The sequence below is a fragment of the Oryzias melastigma genome, linkage group LG15 (assembly GCF_002922805.2).
Source record: "Oryzias melastigma strain HK-1 linkage group LG15, ASM292280v2, whole genome shotgun sequence".
In the NCBI taxonomy this organism is placed as follows: domain Eukaryota; kingdom Metazoa; phylum Chordata; class Actinopteri; order Beloniformes; family Adrianichthyidae; genus Oryzias; species Oryzias melastigma.
Genome location: NC_050526.1, coordinates 8,914,434 through 8,934,769, shown reverse-complemented (window position 1 = coordinate 8,934,769; position 20,336 = coordinate 8,914,434). Strand labels below are relative to the sequence as shown.

The 20,336-nt window shown below is 39.6% G+C and overlaps 1 protein-coding gene across 8 annotated transcripts in view; it reads left to right on the top strand.

Moving 5' to 3' along the window:
• col13a1 (collagen, type XIII, alpha 1) overlaps positions 1–20,336 on the top strand; it is a 140,801-nt gene that overhangs the window by 113,653 nt on the left and 6,812 nt on the right. For 7 of the 8 annotated variants that reach the window (XM_024296974.2, XM_024296973.2, XM_024296976.2 and 4 more), the window contains 19 exons: positions 496–582; positions 689–706; positions 780–815; positions 932–988; positions 1,072–1,095; positions 1,191–1,244; positions 1,410–1,454; positions 2,223–2,348; positions 4,803–4,874; positions 6,243–6,284; positions 6,419–6,469; positions 6,654–6,680; positions 6,785–6,871; positions 8,959–8,994; positions 11,066–11,119; positions 11,198–11,251; positions 12,052–12,078; positions 15,225–15,311; positions 19,202–19,240. In XM_024296974.2, the coding sequence (XP_024152742.1) occupies positions 496–582; positions 689–706; positions 780–815; positions 932–988; positions 1,072–1,095; positions 1,191–1,244; positions 1,410–1,454; positions 2,223–2,348; positions 4,803–4,874; positions 6,243–6,284; positions 6,419–6,469; positions 6,654–6,680; positions 6,785–6,871; positions 8,959–8,994; positions 11,066–11,119; positions 11,198–11,251; positions 12,052–12,078; positions 15,225–15,311; positions 19,202–19,240 (1,023 nt within the window). The remainder of the gene's footprint in view (positions 1–495; positions 583–688; positions 707–779; positions 816–931; positions 989–1,071; positions 1,096–1,190; positions 1,245–1,409; positions 1,455–2,222; positions 2,349–4,802; positions 4,875–6,242; positions 6,285–6,418; positions 6,470–6,653; positions 6,681–6,784; positions 6,872–8,958; positions 8,995–11,065; positions 11,120–11,197; positions 11,252–12,051; positions 12,079–15,224; positions 15,312–19,201; positions 19,241–20,336) is intronic. The other variant, XM_024296977.2, reaches the window with a different exon arrangement.

Genomic DNA, 20,336 nt, shown 5'->3' with positions numbered 1-20,336 from the left:
GACCACTAGGTGGCGATCGCGCTATAGAAGTACACCTTATTCCAGACGAAGAAAGAATGAGGAAAAACTGTGTTTTAGAACACAAATGGTTACTTTAAAAATATTTGTTTAAAATATGTTTAGAAATTCCTGACTGTGAGTTTATAAAGATGTTAATTTAGTCAACAATGTATGTTTAGGTGGACCGAGCGTTAGCATTAGCCGTCCTATAAGAAATTAGGTTAAACATTAGCATCAAGCTAGCAGACTTTAGCTTTATGTGCTAAATCAATTTATATTCTTATGAATCGATTATTGATCTATTAAGCTTAAATCGATTAATCGATTTTATTAACCCAGCCCTATTAAAAACTGTACTTAAGTAGCTGATCCAAATGTTTGCTTTTATGCGACTTTTATCTTCTGGTTTCCAGTCAAATTTTATAATTCATAGAAAAGAGTTAGGAACCATTGTGTCAGGTTAACTGGTTAAGCATGTTGTCTGTTTGCATGTAGGGGGAGAAAGGGGAGCCGGGAGCTTTGCCTCAGGGAATAAAAGGAGAGCCAGGTTCTGCAGGACTGCCAGGTCCCATGGGACCCAAGGTAAAGAGAGCTGGATGTGTAGTAGTACTTCTTCACCCATACAGATTACCTATGAAAATGTTCAGACTTTTTGAAGGTATTTACGGAGATATTCTTTTGTTCGTAGGGTGACAAAGGTGATAAGGTGAGACAAAGGCTTCAAAAAAGTAAAAACTAATGATAGGGCAGTTTAATGACCATGTTTATTTCCTTGCCAGGGTGATGCAGGGCCAGAAGGTCCAGATGGACAAAAGGTAGGTGTCTCAGAAGACTAGTTTGTACCAAAAAATAAAATATAAAATCACAGGAACACTAAGAAATATTGTGCATACTTTTCCTAACTCTTTGACTGTCTTTTTAACCCTGTCAGGGTCCCCCAGGCCCAGCTGGAGAGCCAGGACGAGCTGAAATCCAGAGCAGTGAAAATGTATGTGATTGTGACTGTTATCGTTTTGTCCCACGCAGAGAAAGAAAATCACTAAGCAAAAACATCATTTTTCTTTTTCACAGGACATCCGAAACATACCGCTGATGGTGAGTCTGTCCAGGCAGGGTTTTGTTATGCTAAGATACACATTATTGTGCTACAGAGACGATGCTGGGATGACAAATATGAAATTTTGTTCTAGGGTCCCCCTGGATTGCCTGGACCACCAGGACCATCTGGTGTGCCTGGTACCAAGGTAGAAATTATTTATAATTCAATGTTTAGTAAATATAAAATCCCACCAGAGTGGTACAGATATCACAGTAAAACTTTGATTATGAGTTGGAAAGTTTTATCTTCACTCCCTCCAGACCCTCCACACTATTCTGCAGTTGGTCATTTCATCTTTTTGCATCTTCAGGGTGAAGTCGGGCTACCAGGTGCTCCAGGAGTGGATGGAGAGAAGGTAACAGTTTGTCATTTCATAAAGATTGTTCTCATTATTATTAGCCAGATGTCAACTTTCATCAATCTGACCACTGATCATATTAGGAAAGACACCTGGGCAGTGACAGTTTGCAAAAACAACAACAAATAAATCAATTTACAAATGAAAAATGTTGATGAGAAAAGGAAATGAGAAAATAAAATATGAATTCAATAAATTGCTTGTTGCAAGTTGATCAGTAAACTAAGTCGTTTTTTATTATTTTCACCATTTTCATGTATACATTTTTTTCTAATCGTACTAAAAGGACACCAGTTTGGGATATGTTTAAATAAAAGTAGTGTTGTTAAAAATGCGTGCATGTTAATGGTCTGCATGTCTCTTTTTGTGGTCCATTAGGAGTTCAGGACAGCTGTATATAAAGTCATAAGACTGTGTAGAGGAATGTTTGTTCATCTTTGTATACAGCAGTCCCAATTGAAATAACATAAATCTATAATTCCTGATGTGGACTGAGCTGCTGTTGCTCTTTTTATAATATTTTGCCAAAATGAACAGTTTATGTCCTTATTGTTCATACAAGCTTTTTTTAAACTGAGAAAAACAATGGTACACAGATGTAACTGTGTACTCAAATGAACTAAAACAGTCATTTCATAGCATACTGCAGAATAAGAGACAAGGATTCAAATCTGTTTGGTACCATACAAAGTAGAACCTCTGGTCTTTGTTTTCCTACTTTTGAAGGTCAGTTAATGGAAGTTGCTTTATGTCATGTGATTTCAGGGACCTCGAGGGAAGCCCGGAGAGCCTGGTCCAATGGGTCCAGCTGGTCCTGAAGGTCCCAGAGGAGAGAGGGGTGTCATTGGCTTAACAGGACCCAAGGGGGACATGGGTCCATCTGGAGCCCCTGTGAGTGCTGTTTGTTTTACATCACATGTTAGAAATGGCATTACCCAGAAGACCTGTGGCTACCATCATGGTATCTGGTGAAAGACCACAAGCAGCTCAACTTGTTTTTTATTGATTTGGATTATAATACGTTTAGAAAATCTGCAGACACTTTGAACACTTGCAGCTGGATTTATTATAATTTTCAGAGCTTAGTTTGCTCTTTTTATTTGGTGCTTATGTCTCTGTGTGTCATATCACATCAACTACAACTGAAACCATGTGGTTAGAACAACACGTCCTCATCTCCAAGTCGTCAAATATTGACGTTGGGTTAAAGTCACTTTTTGATGTTGGGTGTCCCCAACTCATCGTTTTTTGACGTAAAATCATGGGTGAAAGTAGGTTTTTTGTTAAACCGGTACCACCCTCCCACACCACCACCCAGATAATTCAATATCTTTGACACTGAGGCATTTCTGAGCATTCAATTCTTGGCAAAGATCCATTCATTTTGTTTTTTTTGTCCAGATTGAATCTGGCAGCATAGAACAGTCACCTGTGCTTGATGGTCCTCGTGTCTGGTGAAGATTTGGCCTGAACATCTTCATCCTCACTTTGGATCTTCTTCTTAAACATCTGATTCACCTTTCTCTGCATGGACTTTTTATTTACTTTTTCTTTGAAATAATTTACTTTTTTACAATGCACGCCATAGGACGTGTTCACAGACAACACAGTCCCAACTCGTCACATTTTTAGGTTTGGTTAAAGACCCCTCCGCATCACGATTTGGGCATCCCAAACTCCTCCTTTTTTGATGTGCTGGCTGTACGTAAAATCAAGGGTCCCTTGAAGGGGTCAGAAGATTATTGTTTTTTCAACTCTCCTAGCACATCGTCTTATTCTCCTCAAATGGAAGGACGCTGCTCCACCCACAGTTTCACCCTGGATTAAAGATGTATTATTTCATTTAAAACTTGAGAAAATGAGATACACATTAAGATCTTCTGAACAAAAATCCAACTTAGTATGGGAACCCTTCTTAACTTTTTTTAACCACCCATCTACAAAAGTGATAGAATGACCTTTCAACATTGTTGTTGTCTTCTGGTATTTTATTTACTCTTTTCTTTCTTTTTCCTTGCTAGTTATTTAACTACTATATCCTATCTTTTTTTAATATTTTTTATGTATTTATTTTATGTCTGCATACATGTGTATATATATCATAATGCAATGATGTAATTATAACTGGTATAATTGTTGGCAGCAGAATGGGGGCAGGGTGGTGGGAGTGGGTGGTTATTGTTTGTATTGTTTGTCTTGTCTTATGTGGAAAACATAATAAATATATAAAACAGGTAAAATCAAGGGTCCGCACCCCTCGGGACTCAGTACCAGTACCCTAGTCTGACACCGGACGCAGTACCAGACGCTGTACCATACCCGAATCGATACCAGACGTGGTACTGGACCCAAACCGTTACTGGACGCGGTACCAGACACGGGTGGCACAGGGAACAAATCGGTACCAGACGTGAACCGGGCAGAGACGCAGTACCAGATGCGGCGCAGGAAACAAACCAGACGCGAGCGGGGCCCAGGTTAGGGTAACGGTGTGCTCCGCAACCTGGTACTGGACCAGTTCTGGTTTGCGGTCCGCAAATTGGGGACCTGTGATTTATTGGGAACAGCCAGTACGTAAAAAAAGACGAGTTGGGGACAATCAAAAAGTGAAACAGAGACCTGAACCGACGACCCGGTAATGAGGATGTGTTGTTACAGAACCAAGAGAGCACAGACCAGGAGAGAGAGAGAGCGCCGCTTCCTCACATCTCGAGTGTCAATTTTTTTTAATTCTCTTTTATTAAATGATCGCGGCTTCTGACATGTTTTGTGCAACCAAAACCGTCCAGCAGATCTCTGCAGCCGGAGCGACGTTCTGCCTTTAATTCTTTTACCGGAACGCCGCTCCGGACCGCCCCGGCTTACTTTCACCCCTGGTCCACAGCCCTTCGGACGGAGCCCTCCGGTACCGGGTTAAGATTAGGGTACTGGTACCAGGTTTGGATAGCGGTACTGGATGCATCCCGAGGACCAATGTGCGTCTGGTACCAGATGCAAACCGGTTCTGGATTTGGGTACTGGACCAGTCCTGGTTTGATAAACCGGATGTCGACTTTTGATGCAGAAGAGTCCTTATCCAAACATCAATATGTGATGGCATGAAAATGTTTTGGTTAGTAAGGTACAAAACTTCAGGACAATGAACATTTTAAAGAAACTAAAATGAATAATTTTACTCTCTGTGCCGTTTGTTTAAAGTAACATTGAGATATACTCATATACAGTTTTTCTCTGTCTTCTTTTTCCTTTCTATGTAGAGATGAAAGACTATCACTGGACTCAGTGATGCTCTTTCATCTCTGCCCTGCTGATTGTGACGTCTCTTTCTACTTCCTTGTTCTGTAGGGTTTAGATGGCCCTACAGGTGAAAAGGGGGCTGCAGGGGCCCCTGGCCCTGTTGGATTACCTGGCACAACGGTACGCAGTGGTGCTCCTCAGGCTGCATTGGTCTCAGTGTCTTTTATCCTGAACAGTGATAAGAATATACATCACATTCTTTGTCCAAAAAAGGGCAAAGTAAAGAAACAAAAATCACTCCATACATAACTCCAACCTAACATAAGCGGGGCAAAAAAAATGGTGAACAGTTTAGGTTCTGTCCAGCCGTATAGTTCTGATCCAGATTCCAGCTCAGACGAGGAAAACAAAGACGTTCATGGATCTATTTGTCTGTAAGCGGATGCACAATAAAAAAAAAGAATGGAGCGGGGAGATCATTATCTACATGATCCTTTTAAACTGCATTTCTCGTCTGCTCCTAAATCACAGTGATATGAATAAAGAAAACCTTAGATATGCAGTACTTTGAGATTATTTTTTATAAATTGAGAATTTAAGAATATAATAAAAACACCAAAAACATGATTTCCATTGGAGTGGCTCCTTAAGTTGAGAGGTCCATACAAGGACTTACTCCTCTTTTTGTTTAACAAACAGACAATCTAACTCAGCTGCTGTTTGAAACTTCTTACAAATACAGATGTAACCTGAGAAAGCTTGACATGTGAAGTATTAGCAGTGAATCATATGTTTGTTTAAATGTTTAGGATTTATTACATGTCAAAAACTCTCAAGCCAAAACTTGAAACCACTGCTGACCAAGCAGAGTGTGACCTTCAAGCCTTGAGGTAGCGCTTTCTGAAACTGTTATGCTGGAGTAAGGAAAATCAGGGCTACATTAGCCAAACCACTGCTGCTGTCTGCAGGATCCAGACATGTAACTTGAACTGAAATTCCACAAAAGAAAGTCAAATATCATCTCTGCTCTGCAACATGGCACAGATTTATGGACATCAGATGGACAGAAATACAACCACTCTCTGTACCACACCGTAATGAGTCCACGATTCAGTCAGTCCGCAAACTCCTGCCAAATACCACAAGGTGATTGACAGACGGAGTTGCACAAGAAGGCCAACTTGACATGCCATGATGATGATGTCTGACCAGCGCAGTGTGGTTTCATGAATGAATTTGTAGGATTCTCAGACCTGCCTGCAGTTCTTTTTTCAAAGAGTGACATCAACCAATCACGGGTTTGCTCAAGAGTCTGTTCAGGTTCTTCTAATCCCGTCCCGGGACACTAACGTTTCCTTGGAGCTCGACTGTAATAAGGAACTGTGTAGAAGATTTTTTAAGTCACTTTTTGAAAACTTTCTACCAATTCCAAAATTACAGTTGCATTTTATTATGTCAAATTCAAGTGAATGTATTTATTCTGATGCCTGAATGAACAATTTGCTCAAAACTTTGTTTTTCTGTGTCTTTACCGCCTTGTTGTCACAGGGTCCCAAAGGTGAAGCAGGAGTTGGAGGAAGGTCAGAAATGGTATGTCAGAAGAACACAGATGCAATTTATCTCTTTGTCATTACAGCACCAGATCAGAAAATATATGTTATTAGGAGTAATCCTGTTCTAAATGTGGCATCATTCTTATTATTATTTAAAATGTTTGTGTCTAGATCTACGGCCCTCCAGGGCCTCCTGGACCTCCAGGACCAGTCGGCCCTGCAGTAAGTAGAACACGACCAAGTACTTAAATACACAAGTTCAGTTTTTACAGTTGTTTTAACCTTTTTTTTAACCATAACAAAGAAGATTTATTTTAATCTTCTGGTCCTGTGTGTCAGTGGACACACTGATCTGCAGATATGCAGCAGGTGATGATCCTCATTTTGCTGTTTTTGCTCTATTTAGGGATCACAGGGAGCCTCAGGACCAAAGGTTTGTTTCCGTCTCTTTAAGCTGCAACATTTATGTCTTTCCTTATGTGTCTGCATCGCTGTTCTGTCCGTAAATATGTTGCTGAGAGATCCAGTCTGTTGTAGGGAGAACCGGGCATAGGAATCAAAGGAGAGAAGGGAGCGTCGGGTCAGAAGGGCGACAAAGGAGACAGAGGCCATCTTGGGCTCCCTGTGAGTGTTCTTTACTGTTTCTGTTTCTGTCTGATGTTTCATTTCACAACATTTCACAATGAGCTTGAACATGGCCCTGCATTTCATCTCAGTGTTTCCAGGTTTACCAGACACTTCAGATTCAATACAACAATGTTTTCTCTGTTTCTGAATCATCAACTCAGTTCAAATTCTATTTGATTTTTTATTTACTTTTTGGTGACAAATATGATTGTAGATATAAACCCAGACTTTATTATTTTTGATGCTTAGCACCTATTAAAGTGATAAGTCACAATTGTAGTTAACTGCAGTTAACACTTTTTGATAAAGAACTCAAGGGAATGAATGTTCCTATTAGAAAGATATAAAGCAGGTTCACCAGAATTTAAAATAAATCAATAAGTAAATAAAACCTTCAGTTTCTTCATGTTTTGGTCAAATGAGAAATGATCAAATCAATATTTTGATAAAATGATGAAGACGACTGCTCTTCGATGTACTGCATACTAAACTGTTTTCTTCAGATAAAATACTTTGTTTCCTTTTACCGTCATAAGTAAGCAGTGGTGCTGACTCTAGATCACACTTTTTACTGTTACAAACAGAAAAAAACCTGTTAAACAATGATGGAAAACATCTCAGCTGCGAGAGAATAAAAAAGTAAATTGTTATTTCCTCTAAAACTCGTGTCAAAGTCAAGGCCCGGGGGCCGGATTTGGCCCTCTGGGTAATTCTATCAGGCCCTCCAGATCTTTTTATTTTATTGTTATTAATCACCCGATGTTATCTTGCTCTTATATTTAACTCGCATCATTTTGACAGAATATAATTTCATGGAGAGTAAAATATTGAAAGTTATTTAAGGTTCAAGTTGATTTATTCTGTAATAATATTCCTGCCTTTTTATTGTTCATAGATGTTTATTTCTCTATAGAAGTCTATGGGATTTTGGCGTCTTGAAGCCAACATGTACTTCCTGTCTATTGGGGTCCAGGTGACCCCACTGTTAATGTCAACATGCTTAGAGTAGCTCAAGGGTTACATATTAAAATGTAAATTCACAAACTAATTATTGGTGTTGAGTAAACCCCTAATTTATTTATTTCAGAAATGTTACTGTGGGCCCAGCTTATCAATTCAGAAGTTTCCGAGGTTTTCTTCACCTTTGATTAGTTTTGTTTCTTTACTAAGTCTCTACAATCCCTATTGACATTTAAGAAAATGTGTTCTGTACTGACACTGTAAAACTTCAGATGGTAACATATGGTTACACTTCTGCTGGAGGTGCTTCTCACTGTGGACTACAGAGGACTTTCCGTGAACAGAACCCCAAACTTAAACGCCGGGTTCACACTGGCCGCGGAGGCGCCGCGGAACAGGGGCCGCTCCATTCGCCGCCCTTGTTAACCTATGTTGTGGCTCATACCAGGCGCATTGCGTTCCCTTCGAGCCTGCGCCGTGCAGCGGATTGTTTCGGCGTCTGGTCTATTTTGTGCGCGAGCCTTGAGCGATCCGCGTCAGGAAGTTACATCAATATACATGAGAAAATCTGGTTTATTTTCAAAATAAAACCAATTTTTCACAATAAAACCCTGTGACTGACAAATGTGATCAGGATTTTGTATCTAAACAGGATTTGATTTTCTAATAATGCCTTGAGACATTCATGCTTTTATAAAATTAGCTGAAAAGAACATTAAAAACATTTGTCCATGAACATTGTGAAGACATGCGAGGTCCTATAAATTTAAGACCACAGAGGAGCTCTGCGATCCTGAAACCGACCAGCATTTGTATGAAACCCAATTGAAAGTGAAAGTGACTGTGTCTAGTGCATCGCCTCCACCCTCACAGGTGATGCAGAAGGCGGTTTTTAAATGCATGGCGTGTTACCATGACGATGCCCAGTGATCACGTCCATCCATGTGTTCATGTCACTCACTCCAGCTTCACCACTTCCACCCCCCATTTGTCATCATCTGAATGTGTTGTTGATGTCACAGCTTGACTCACCTCCCTACCACCCCTTTCCCCCCCACCTAAACCCCCACTCTCCCACTATTCTCCCCATCACCTCTACTGTCTAACTGTACGACGCTATGCAGGGGGCTCATGGGTTAGACGGCAGACCAGGTCCAGTGGTGAGTGGCTCAAATGTCCAGTTCTGGTTCCCTAACCCCTTCCTGTCCTCGTCCTCTTCACCCCTGCTGCTGCTGCTTCCTGCTCGGTGTCTCATTCGTCTGCTTGTCCTGACAGCTTCTCTTTCTTGATGCATTTCTTTGCTGAGTTGGCTCTGGGAGGACAGGACGGTCGAGCTCTGAAGAGACTCTCAAGGAGCCGTTATAACTTTCAAAAGTATTGCCAACATTGAAAATTGAAATTGAAATTGTAGTGTAAAGCCCAATCTGAATCCTCCCCTTCTCCCTTCCCCTTCATTTCGCCCCCCAAACAGAGTTGTGAAAAAATATTGTCTAATATTTCGGACGTTACTTTTGTTGATGACGTCATCAATAATCACCGGTATGCTAGCGTTAACGCGGAGCTTCCATCACTTGGATATACATAACAACAGCAGTTTTATAACTTTAAAAAGGTCACGCTACAACATAAAGTAAACTTACATTTAAGCATAAACGTCTGTGCTTCAGAGCGCGCCAAAGGGAAGAAAAGACCTTCTCAGCGCGACACGGTTAACCTTTTGACAGAGGACTTTGATCCCTTTGTTTGGAGGATCAGATTTAAGAAATTCATTTTCCGGACACGCTTACACATAACTGGAGGGGAAGGGAGAAGGGAAGAATTCGGATCGGGCCATAGAATAGAAAAACGATAAATGTAAGATAAAAAAATCCAGTAGATGAAGGTTTTTATTTCAACAAATATTTCCCAGCATCAGTAAAAGTCATTGATAAGGAATGATCTGATCTCCACTGCATGTTGAATCTTGGTAATCAGGAGTGTTGTATCGCAAATCAACAGGTTCACCAGAAGTACATGGAACAATGGCATTACTGCCATTTAGGCTTCCAAAGCCTTCAAGTTCCATTTCCAAACTGGTTTGCAGTCTTTGCAGAAGCGATCATCCCAGACAGTTCAGAGCAAAATCTGAGGTGTTTTCACCTTTAAAAGTCTGGTGACTTACCTTATCTTTGAAAAGTAAAACTTAAAAGGGAACCAAACAGGGAAGTTGAAGGCTGACTCCGCCCACAGCCAAAATGTGAAAATCCAGAGAGGTGGGGCTTGGGAACAGGACTGTTTTCATTACTGGAGCTGCAGATCATGACGAGGGACTTAAATGGTTTGACCAATCACAAAATTCAACTGTAATACCCGATTTAACCTGTAGGAGGTAGCACCCAAACATTTTTTTACTATATTTTCAAGAATTAAATAGTTTATTTGAATTTTTCAAGAAATTGGCAATGACCAACAGACAGCAATTTTAAAGCCCCATTTATAGAGGTCAACAGATAAAAAAAAGTTAATTTAGAGGTTGGTTACACTTTAAAGTCATCTCAGAACATAAAACCAGAACACAGCTTCATATCTGCTGTGAAGAAGCATGACAGTTGTCAGCATAAAGAACCTGAGCCTCTTTGGATCACAGACTTTAAGATTCTTCAAACCTAAAATGATACAGCATCTTACCACAGGTTCTGTTGTTCAGTTTTGTAGGTAAAATTTACCGAGACAAAAAAGAGTAATTACCTAATTTTGCTCTGAATTTTACTCATAAAAGGTCCAACCCATTTTCCCTGATGATTTTGGGTTAGTGTAAAAGCTCAGTCCTCAGTCCTGTCTCAGCTGTTTCTTCTGTCCTGATCCTGCGTCAGCCGAGGGCTGCAGAGCAAACCGGCTCCCAGAACGACAGAAAGGAGCATGCAGACGCGTCTTTCATGCATGAAATCAGTGATAGTTTATCTGGATGGCTCCTCTCCATGCTGCAATTTACATGATATAAATGCTCCAGTTGTAAAGTTTCTACTTCAGATTCGAATTTTACAGACACTGTTTGCATTTATTTCACTTTCCTCTTTTTTAACAGTGTGATCAGTAGGTCAACAAGCTCGTTGTCCCCTTAAAGCTCTTTTATGTCTACCACACCGCTTGTTGATTTACTGATTTGACACAGTTTGTTGATATTTCCTCTTCCTGCTCTGCTTGCACTGGCTTCCAGGTATGTCAATAATATGTCTGTCTGTTTTTTTAAAGGGTCTAATGGGACCAGCGGGTATGCCCGGGCCAGCAGGACCAAAGGGGGAGCGGGTGAGTCAGCCAGCATCACTCAGTCTTTAAAATGATCAGATAGTTCTGAACGATTGACTGAAAAATCCTTCACTGCAGGGTGAAAGGGGAGAATCAGGATTACCAGGACCAGCAGGACCACAAGGCAGCCCGGTAAGTCACTCTAAACACTCCAAACAGGACAAAAAAACAGGAGATTACAGAAAAATCTAAAGTCTTATGACTAAATAAATGCTGACTTGGTCAAAACTTCAAAATCACTAAATTTACTCATTTTTAAGCTCTTTAACTCCTTCATGCCATATGGTGGTAATTGGCAATGTACTATTAAATCAAGCAGGACTCCACTTATTTTAGCATCACCTTGAAGGGAAGAATATTTTTAACCCACAAGAACCCAGAGGGACATCAGTGTAACAGAAATGTGCTCCACTTGGTTTGTGGTGCATTCCACATCATCATGGGTCAAAACCTGAATTAAAGTCAGTCGTGATGGGGTTAATAAACGTCAAATAATAACAGTGACAAAAGTAACAGAGTATTTATTATTATTATTATCATAGTTGCACAAACACTTTCTAACATAACTTCAGTCGCCATTTTTTTCCAATATGGACGTCATCATCCGGAGGCAGAAGTCGTCGGTAAGCAGGGATTGGTCCTAATTAGTCTAGAAAACGACGCAGGACCTTTTTTATTTAGGCAAAAAACAGCATCATCCTCATTAAAAGACCACTGGTACTACTGTCACAATAGATCAAAGATGTTCAGATGTATAGTATTTAAATTCATAATGAAAAGTTGGTGCTGAAGGACCCAAAAATGGAAAAATAATCCAATAAAAGGCATAAAACTACAAAAAGGCTAAGAAATGCTTGAAAAAAATGCTTGAAACTGTGCATTCTTTATATGTGATATAAGACCATAACATCCTCCCTCGTCTGTATTTTTAGGGATTACTTGGACCCAAAGGAAACCGGGTAAGACACTCCACAGCACAAAGACAGACACGATGCTGTTAATGAACTACTGATGTACATAGTCATGAGTTTTAGCAGCCACTGTGTTGTAGTTGTTGACCGTTGTCCCACAGGTCAGGTCAGTGTTCAGGTCTGCCCTGTGGGGGCGACCCCAGCGGACTGGGTCAGCTTCAAAGATGCTCTCGAGACTTAAGGAGATGCACATCCCAAACAGACGTTCTCTTTGATACTGTGCATGAATATGAATACATCACGTCAAAATGTGTTTTGCCGTCTTTATCAGGCAAATGATTTGTTTTGCAGTGGCTTTGATTAGAAGATGACAGTTATTGCTGCACTTCAAAACAAACTTCATCTCATGAAAAGCCATGAATATTTTGGAGAACGCTCCACCATCAGTCCTTCACTCAAAATGGAAATGACGTGAATTTTTCAGACATGGTGGAGGTCATGGCTACTCAGACTGTCTTTTCCAGATATTAACTATTCATTTAACCAAATTCATCAACATTCAAGTGTTTGTCAACTGAAGATGAAACAGCCCTGCAAAACAATGTCAAAATGTTTCTATTCTCCAGGACTCTGTGAATAATGTTGTATGTGCACACACCTTGACCTGTAGAGAATGTTTGCCTCCATCCCATTAACCTGTGACACTTTTAATATTTCCTCTCCCATGTATTAAGCCATCCTTTTCCATGAGCTCTCTCTCGGCACATTCAACTGGGTTCAGTCCGTCAGCCTCAGACGGCGTCCGGTTGAACGTGCTGAAGTCAAAGCTGTACAGTAGTGTTGGTGTTTTCACTCTGTCCTGTCTTCTCTGTTTCCGCAGGTCTTCCTATTCCCTTTTCCCTCCCTCCACCTTGTTCTATGGCCTGTGGCTCTTTTTACTGGAGGGGTTGCCCTCTCTCCCTCTTACAAACCTCCTCCTGCATTCTAATGTAGACCTGCCTTAATTATTTTCCCTTTTACCACTCCCTCTCTACTAAACACTGCCTTTCCCTGCAAGTCCCTTCAACCCCCCCTCCTACAGAGCTTAGATCAAATTGGATTGTAAATCTTTGAAACGGTGTGTAATTTTTCAGTTTGGAGCCTTACAATCTTTGACGTTGGTGAACCAAGATTCCGTTAAATGACCTGTAAACTGCAGTTTGATATTCTTCTTATTTCACAAAACAATGGTATTCTTTATTGTCAAACTAGAATGTAAATTAGGAACGGAGTGAATTTAGTTACACATTTTGTTATGATGCAGTGGTGGAAGTTTTACTTATTGGAAATCAAGCTTGAAGAGGTAAACCATGTTCTTTTAATTGAAAGAATTACTTCTCAATCTATTGGTACAATTATGAGGATTTTTGTTCACACAAATGAAAGAAAAACAAAAAAGTGGACAAAAAATGCTGTTTAACAAAAGCTTGTGACATAGAAAGCACACTGGGTGGTTCACACAAGAGAACCTGCTGTCAACCTGAACCAGAAGTCTCCTCATATCATTTAAAAACAAACTTTATTTTAACTGGCGGCCCTAACAATTGTGGGTTTTCCTATTTTAAAGGGTAACCAAATCCTAAATCCACTTTTTTAGGCTTTAAACGTGCTGTCTGTTGATCATTACTACATTTTTGACAAATTAAAATAAACTTGTTTAATTCTTGAAAGTTTAGTCCAGGGGTTTGCAGCCTGCGGCTCCAGATCCACATGTCTCTTTTATCTCCATGGAGGCTCCTTGACCAAACATAAAATAAGTCATGAAGACTGCTGACTCAGACATGTCGACCGTCAGAGTCAGCAGCTCCTGATAATGGCTGCCTAACCAAAACTAACTAAAGAAAACAAATAAACAAAGCCTGAAAACTAAGACTACCAATTTTGTAATTGGTCAAACCATTTAAGTCCCACCTTATGATCTTCAGCTCCAGTAATGATAACAGTCCTGTTCCCAAGCCCCACCCCTCTGACTGGATTTTCACATTTCGGCTGTGGGCGGAGTCGACCTCCAATGTTCCTGTTTGGTTACCCTTTACACTTTAATAGAATTAATAATTTTCTTACAATTCAGAACACTTTTTGGGTCAGGATCAATTTCATCATTTGTGCTTCAGCCCGATGATGTCAGGTGCCGCCACTAACTAGGACTCTCTGGCCACAAGCTGCTCCTCGCCATTCTGATCATCCACTTACAGACAAATAGATCCATGAACGTCTTTGTTTTCGTCTGATCTGGAATCTGGATCAAACCTGTACGGCTGCATAGTTCCAATATTACTCACCGTTTTTGTTGCACTGGTGATGTTAGATTGGAGTTGTGAGGGGCTGTAAGCTAGTTGGAGAGAATGTAAACAAAGGAATGATGGGAAGTGGGGAGGGGTTACCCCCACCAACAGTCCCAACCACATGTTGGAGGTGAATTTCTCATAAAATTCTGCTGCTCTGCAGAAACTATGTCCTAAAAATTGTTGATTTTTTTTTCAAATCATAAGAGACCTCTGGGAGCGCTTTGAAATTAGATCAAAAGATGATCTGATGGTCTTTAAATAGGTAATTTTGAACTATGTTGTTTGACTTCAGCACCTTTTTCAGGTAACAGGAGAATTTGGATAACACTTGGATAATGGTGATTATTAAATAATTCATTTATTGATACAATTTGATTCCTTTATTAGTTAATACAGGAAATGTTTTATTTAAAAATCTGCTTGTTGCAGCGTTTTGATCTGACAATTATTTTGTTGATCCATGTAAAAATCATTGAATTCAATACATTTATATAAAATAGAACATTCTTTAGTCCCACTGACAGAATTTACTGTGACAGCACCATCATAATGAACTCCAACATTCTTGATACAGCTCTGCAGTTTACAGGTTACTTAGTGAGAAACAATCTTCACCAACCGCCTTAACCTTTGACCTCTCCTCCCTAACTCCCTCTACTAACCTTCCCTTTCCACTATATTGATGCACATGCTCTTTTTCACTTTTATTAGTGGGGGAAATTCATTTGAATGCATTCAAATACTTCTCTGTCTAAATGACATGTCTTTAAAAATAGATGAGCGTTGTATGAGAACATTATTGTCCATTCACGGAGGAGGATGCCTTTTTTAGAATTAAATCGTTTTTTAATACGCTGTTGTTTGCAGGGAGAGAGGGGCAAGAAAGGCGGCAGGGGGGCCAAAGGGGATAAGGGAGACCAAGGAGCACCTGGATTAGATGCCCCTTGTCCGTTGGTATGTCAGTGGTTTCATGTAGGAGACCAAGAGTCAAAGGGAAGGAATACTTTGACCAGAAAACAATAAAAGCAAAGTACTGACTTCCTTTTGGCTCTGGGGTTTACTGTTCTTCATAAACCTATGGCAGAGCTTTTGGCTGATCCGTCAAAACGGTTTGGGGACAAAAGAAAAACATTTTTTAAGGAGGGCTATGTTAACAATAATGGTAAACAATCAGCCATCTCTCTGCTTTAGGTGTCTCTTTTTTCACAGGAAGAGAGCGACAGGAACCGGACAACTACATCAGTGATTTCCTCATTTTTTAACAAACATTAGGGCTCATATCCATTTCAGAAGTTGGTCTTCTTTGGTTCTTTTAAACAAATGTTTGCTCCACGCCTAAAACCCTCTAAGACTGCGGTATGTAACTGCTTGGGTTCAGTAGACTGACACAAAGGGAAGCTGCCACCGTAGTGAGCATGGTTCCTGTTGGGCCCAGGTTACCTGCATGCTTAGGAAACCTCACCAGCTGGAGAGCGCTGGACAACGAAGCTCAGCTGCTCAGGATCTGCAGGAAAAGGATTTTAAACAGCTGATTTCATAAACAGGGAGTCCATGGCTTAAAAGGGGTGAAAGGTGAACCGGGCGTTCCTGGCCTGGATGGGCTGGATGCCCCGTGCGCTGTGGTATGGTGCCCTTTCCCTTCACTTTTTCCAGCATGTCTGTCTTGCCCCTAATTATACGTCTAACAGATCTTACTAAGTTGCTGTCACTAAAACAGAAAGCCACACGAGTCCATGGGAGTTTATATTAGTTGTTAGCTGTTTGCTGAAAACGATAGAGGTTTTCCTGTTTCTCTGGGATCAAAGATCATTCAAATCACAAATACTCTACAGTTAACTAATAACATTTTTGCTAGATTAAGATTTTTTTTTTCTTTTTTATACTAACTAAATAATAATGCTAAACCTACACACTAAAACCTAGTAAATTATTAAAATAACAGTGTTCCCTCCTTATATCGCGGTTCACCTCTTTCACAAATTCCTTTGATTGCTCATCTGTACACGGCGCACTGTGTTCTGCGTTCTGATTGGCTGATTGGCCTTGTCTCCTCTGTGCCATGTCTTGTATGCAGAATGCCTTCAGCTTTTGGATTTACATTTATCTTGGATCACGATCAGATCTTTGTTATCTAAAATACTGGACTATTATTTCTATGAAGGTTTGAACTGTAAGACTTTAAACAGAGAGAAAAGAGTAAAAATGTACATAGTTCTCTTTTTTTAAATTTTTTCACGGTGATTGGTCACTGTTAGTAGCATATGTCATTTACATGCAGAATAATGATAGTATTCTTGGTATATGTTGCATCATCCAAGTTGTTTAGTCCGGATATGTCCAGTCTAACCTTTCAGAGATCTTTCCAGTCTACACACAAAATGCTATCCATGGGCAGAAAAAAGGGTTTTAGAGTGTTTTTTTTTACTTTCCACAATGATTCACAAACAAAACAATAACTTATCAAGTTTATGACAAGAAAAAAAAATAAAAAATATTATTGTTTTAAGAAGTATGCCATCTTCAGTACATATACTTGTAGTAGGATTTTAGTTTTTTAAATTTAGCCTAAAACAGTCTGGAATTATTCTAACGTGGTTTCTGAATGCATTACTTAAACACTACCTGATTATTTTTCTTATTAACTCCGGTAAATCTCACCTAAAGACCACAAACCTTGGTTTGCTTCCATGGAGCGCGATGAGCTTCGTCCAGTGGTCCCTAAAGGTGCGTTCACACCGAATTCTCGTGCCACCCCCTCAACAAATTCGCTGGTTGTCGCCTGTCAAAAAAATGTGTTCCTGAGTTTGATGCTGCGTGTGGGAGGAGCTACCAGCTAATGTTTTTAAGATGATGCTATAAGAACTGTCTGTAGATATCTCAATTAGATCGTATGAAGACACAGAGGATGTTGAGAAATACATCCCGTTTAGTTATTGTGGAGAGTTCTACAAAAACATCAGTAATCAGTCTCCATGTTTGAGTTTATATGATTATATTAAAATATTTCCCGTAACAGGGGCTGTGTCTGTATGACAGCCACTTCCACAGTGTTTCTGTGTCTCTGAGGCTGATCTTAAAGGCTGACTGTCTCGTATGAACCTGAGGGGAAAAAAGTTAAATAAGGAGACCTTTTTCCATTTCTTGTTTCTAATGTTTTGATGAGGCATGAATGAACCGGCAGCCTCTGCACCCCACAGCGCCTCTCTGTCTGCCGGCATATCGAGCGCGTGAGCTCCTCCGTGGGAGCAAAAGTCACGGAAAACGTCACATGCCCAAAGCTGAGTTCCTGATTGGCTAATGCGACGTGGCGACATGTCAAACTTCAAATATTAGAATTTTGGTTGCGCTGCCTGATTCTCGCTGGTCGCTCAGATCGCGCTGCGTGACTTCAATGTGCCTCAGAGGGCGCCTGTTCCATTGATTTAACATTGACACTGGCTGCCTCTGCCGTGCGATTCGCGTTAGGTGGGAATGCATCTTAAGACAAGACCTTTCTCACTATTGCCTAGCTATGTAGCTACAAGGGGACTTGAGTCTGCCTCTGCCAAATTACCTGCACAGAGGCTGTGGCGACCCCTGATGGAATATGCAGAACGGGAAAACATTTTTAACTCGATTGACAGCACTAGTTTCATCACATAAAATGTAGAGTCAGATTTTCTTTAAGAACTGCAACCTTTAAAGGTTTAAAGGAGCATCCAGATCTCTGTGCTTATTCTCTTCTCTCCATTGCATTAATGTTTACATGCACAGTCTCTACAGCATCATCAATCAATCAATCAGTTGCTGTATTTGTAAAGCAACTTTATAGACTAAAGGACTTTTTAACATGTTCTTGTAGCATTTTTCTCATGTTGTAGGACTTATATAAAATAATTCAAGATTAAAACTTAATTTCTAAATATTTCTTTATTCAAATTGCATTTGAATCTGGGGATTGAAAAGCCCCGGTTTGTGATGTAGCAGCTGCCATGGCCGCGCCAAAATCTTCTTTCTCTGCTACAATTCTGACGCATTAACTGGCTGACAAATAGATATAGTTACATCTGCATTCTTCCCTTCTAAGCTAACATCTGGTTCGAACTTCTCTCTGATTTTTTGCTAAGCTAATGTTAGCCTGGGCTTTTGAGGAGCTGTAAGCTAGTGGAAAATGGTGTAAACAAAGGGTTTATGGGAAATCAGCTGAGGCTAACCGACTCGGAGGTAAATTTCTTTTGAGTTCCTGCTACCCTGCAGAAGATATGTCTTAAAAAAAAAACGACACAGGATTTTTGTTTTTGGCTAAAAACAGAATAATCATAACAAAAAGACCACTGGAAGGATTTTACAATTAACATGTAGCATCTCAGTTGTTGGAAGACATAATTCAAATCAAAACTGCATTTCTGAGTATTTCTGTATTCAAATCGTGGTAGGAGAGTCTTCAAATCAACCCTGAAGCTGACAGGAGTGATGTGGACTCTCTTCCTGGTATTAGTTTAAACTTGTGCAGCTGAATTGTGGACCAGCTGGAATCTGTGAACAGACGGCTTTGGAAGACCAGATAAAAGAGCATTATAATAGTTGAGTCTATAAACGATAAAAGCTCAGTCTCTGAAGTGAGTAGTAACAGAAAAACTCTGATTGGCAATGTTAAAGAAAAAAAATAGTATCATTTATGCTGTCATGAATAAAATTGGGAAACTGACGTCATATTTGGATAAAAGCCTTTTCGGCCAAAGAATGTTTTGTCAGTCTGTAGTGTGTCTGTTAAAAAAAATATTCTGTGGTGTTTTGCATGATTCAGCATGTTTTAAAGAATTTTCCGTTTTGACTGAAATATTTTGTTTTTGTTTTGTTGCTAGGGAGACGATGGCTTACCCGTACCAGGATGTTGGAATAAAGTAAGCTAAGCTGTTGTGAAGCGTAGACACGCTAACATCATTGTTCGTACTAACGTTTAATGTTTTGCCGTTTGCTTTCTCTTTGCAGTGACGATAACTTTGGAATGGATTGTGTGATTGTACATAAAATATTTATTTTTTTACTTGTCCTTTTCTGATATATATGTAAACTTTGTGCTAAAACGTTTTGTACAGATTGTTTATTTTATTACAAATGGTGATTACTTAATGGATTTTCTTTAACAGTTATGCATTATTTTAATAAGATGAAACTAATAAAGTGATTAAGTTGATGCATATGCATGATATTTGTGCATAATGGAAATGGATAATGCTTATTAACTTATTGCATTATGTTGTTCGTTTGATCTGAGACCATGCTGCACTGAGTTGTGAAGCTGGAAACTGTTTTTGTATTTAAAAGATCTTAGCTGAACTCTAATCCTGATGATAAAGTGTTAAAAAAAAACAAGTCTCCTCATTTCAAGTCAGTGATACAGCAAACAACCAATTCAGCAGTGAAACATATCTTTATTGTTATTAATAGTATCAAAGCCTGATTATAATCAAACATTTCATAGATTAAATATGATCACAAGACCAGACTGTGCTGGTACATATATACATTTTTGATGGTCTAGATGACTGGATTTTGAAAAAAAAACAAAAAACAATAGCGTACCTAATAATCTGCAGGGTCTTTTATGGAGTAATATATAGGGATTACCTTTTATATCATATATATGACTGGGTATTTTTGTGAATTTGCTAACATGTAACAGTGTCAAATTGTTTTTTTTTTAACATTTTACAAACAAGATTTGGAGTTAGCATCACATACATGTTTGCTCCAGAGGTATCGGTCTGTTTCTTCTAAACAAGGTTGGCTTTTATTGTGAATATGCTAATGTGGCTAACATGTAGCTGTGTTGGAGAGTTCTTTTCTTTTTTAAGTCTTACTAATAAAGTTGGAAGTTGCATAGTTGCAAACACAGGTATAGTTGCTTAGATAGCTAACGCTTCTAATGTGGCTAACGTAGCGTATTACAAACAAGTTCTACAGTTGCTGAGAAGGTGGTTAACCCTTTAACACCTG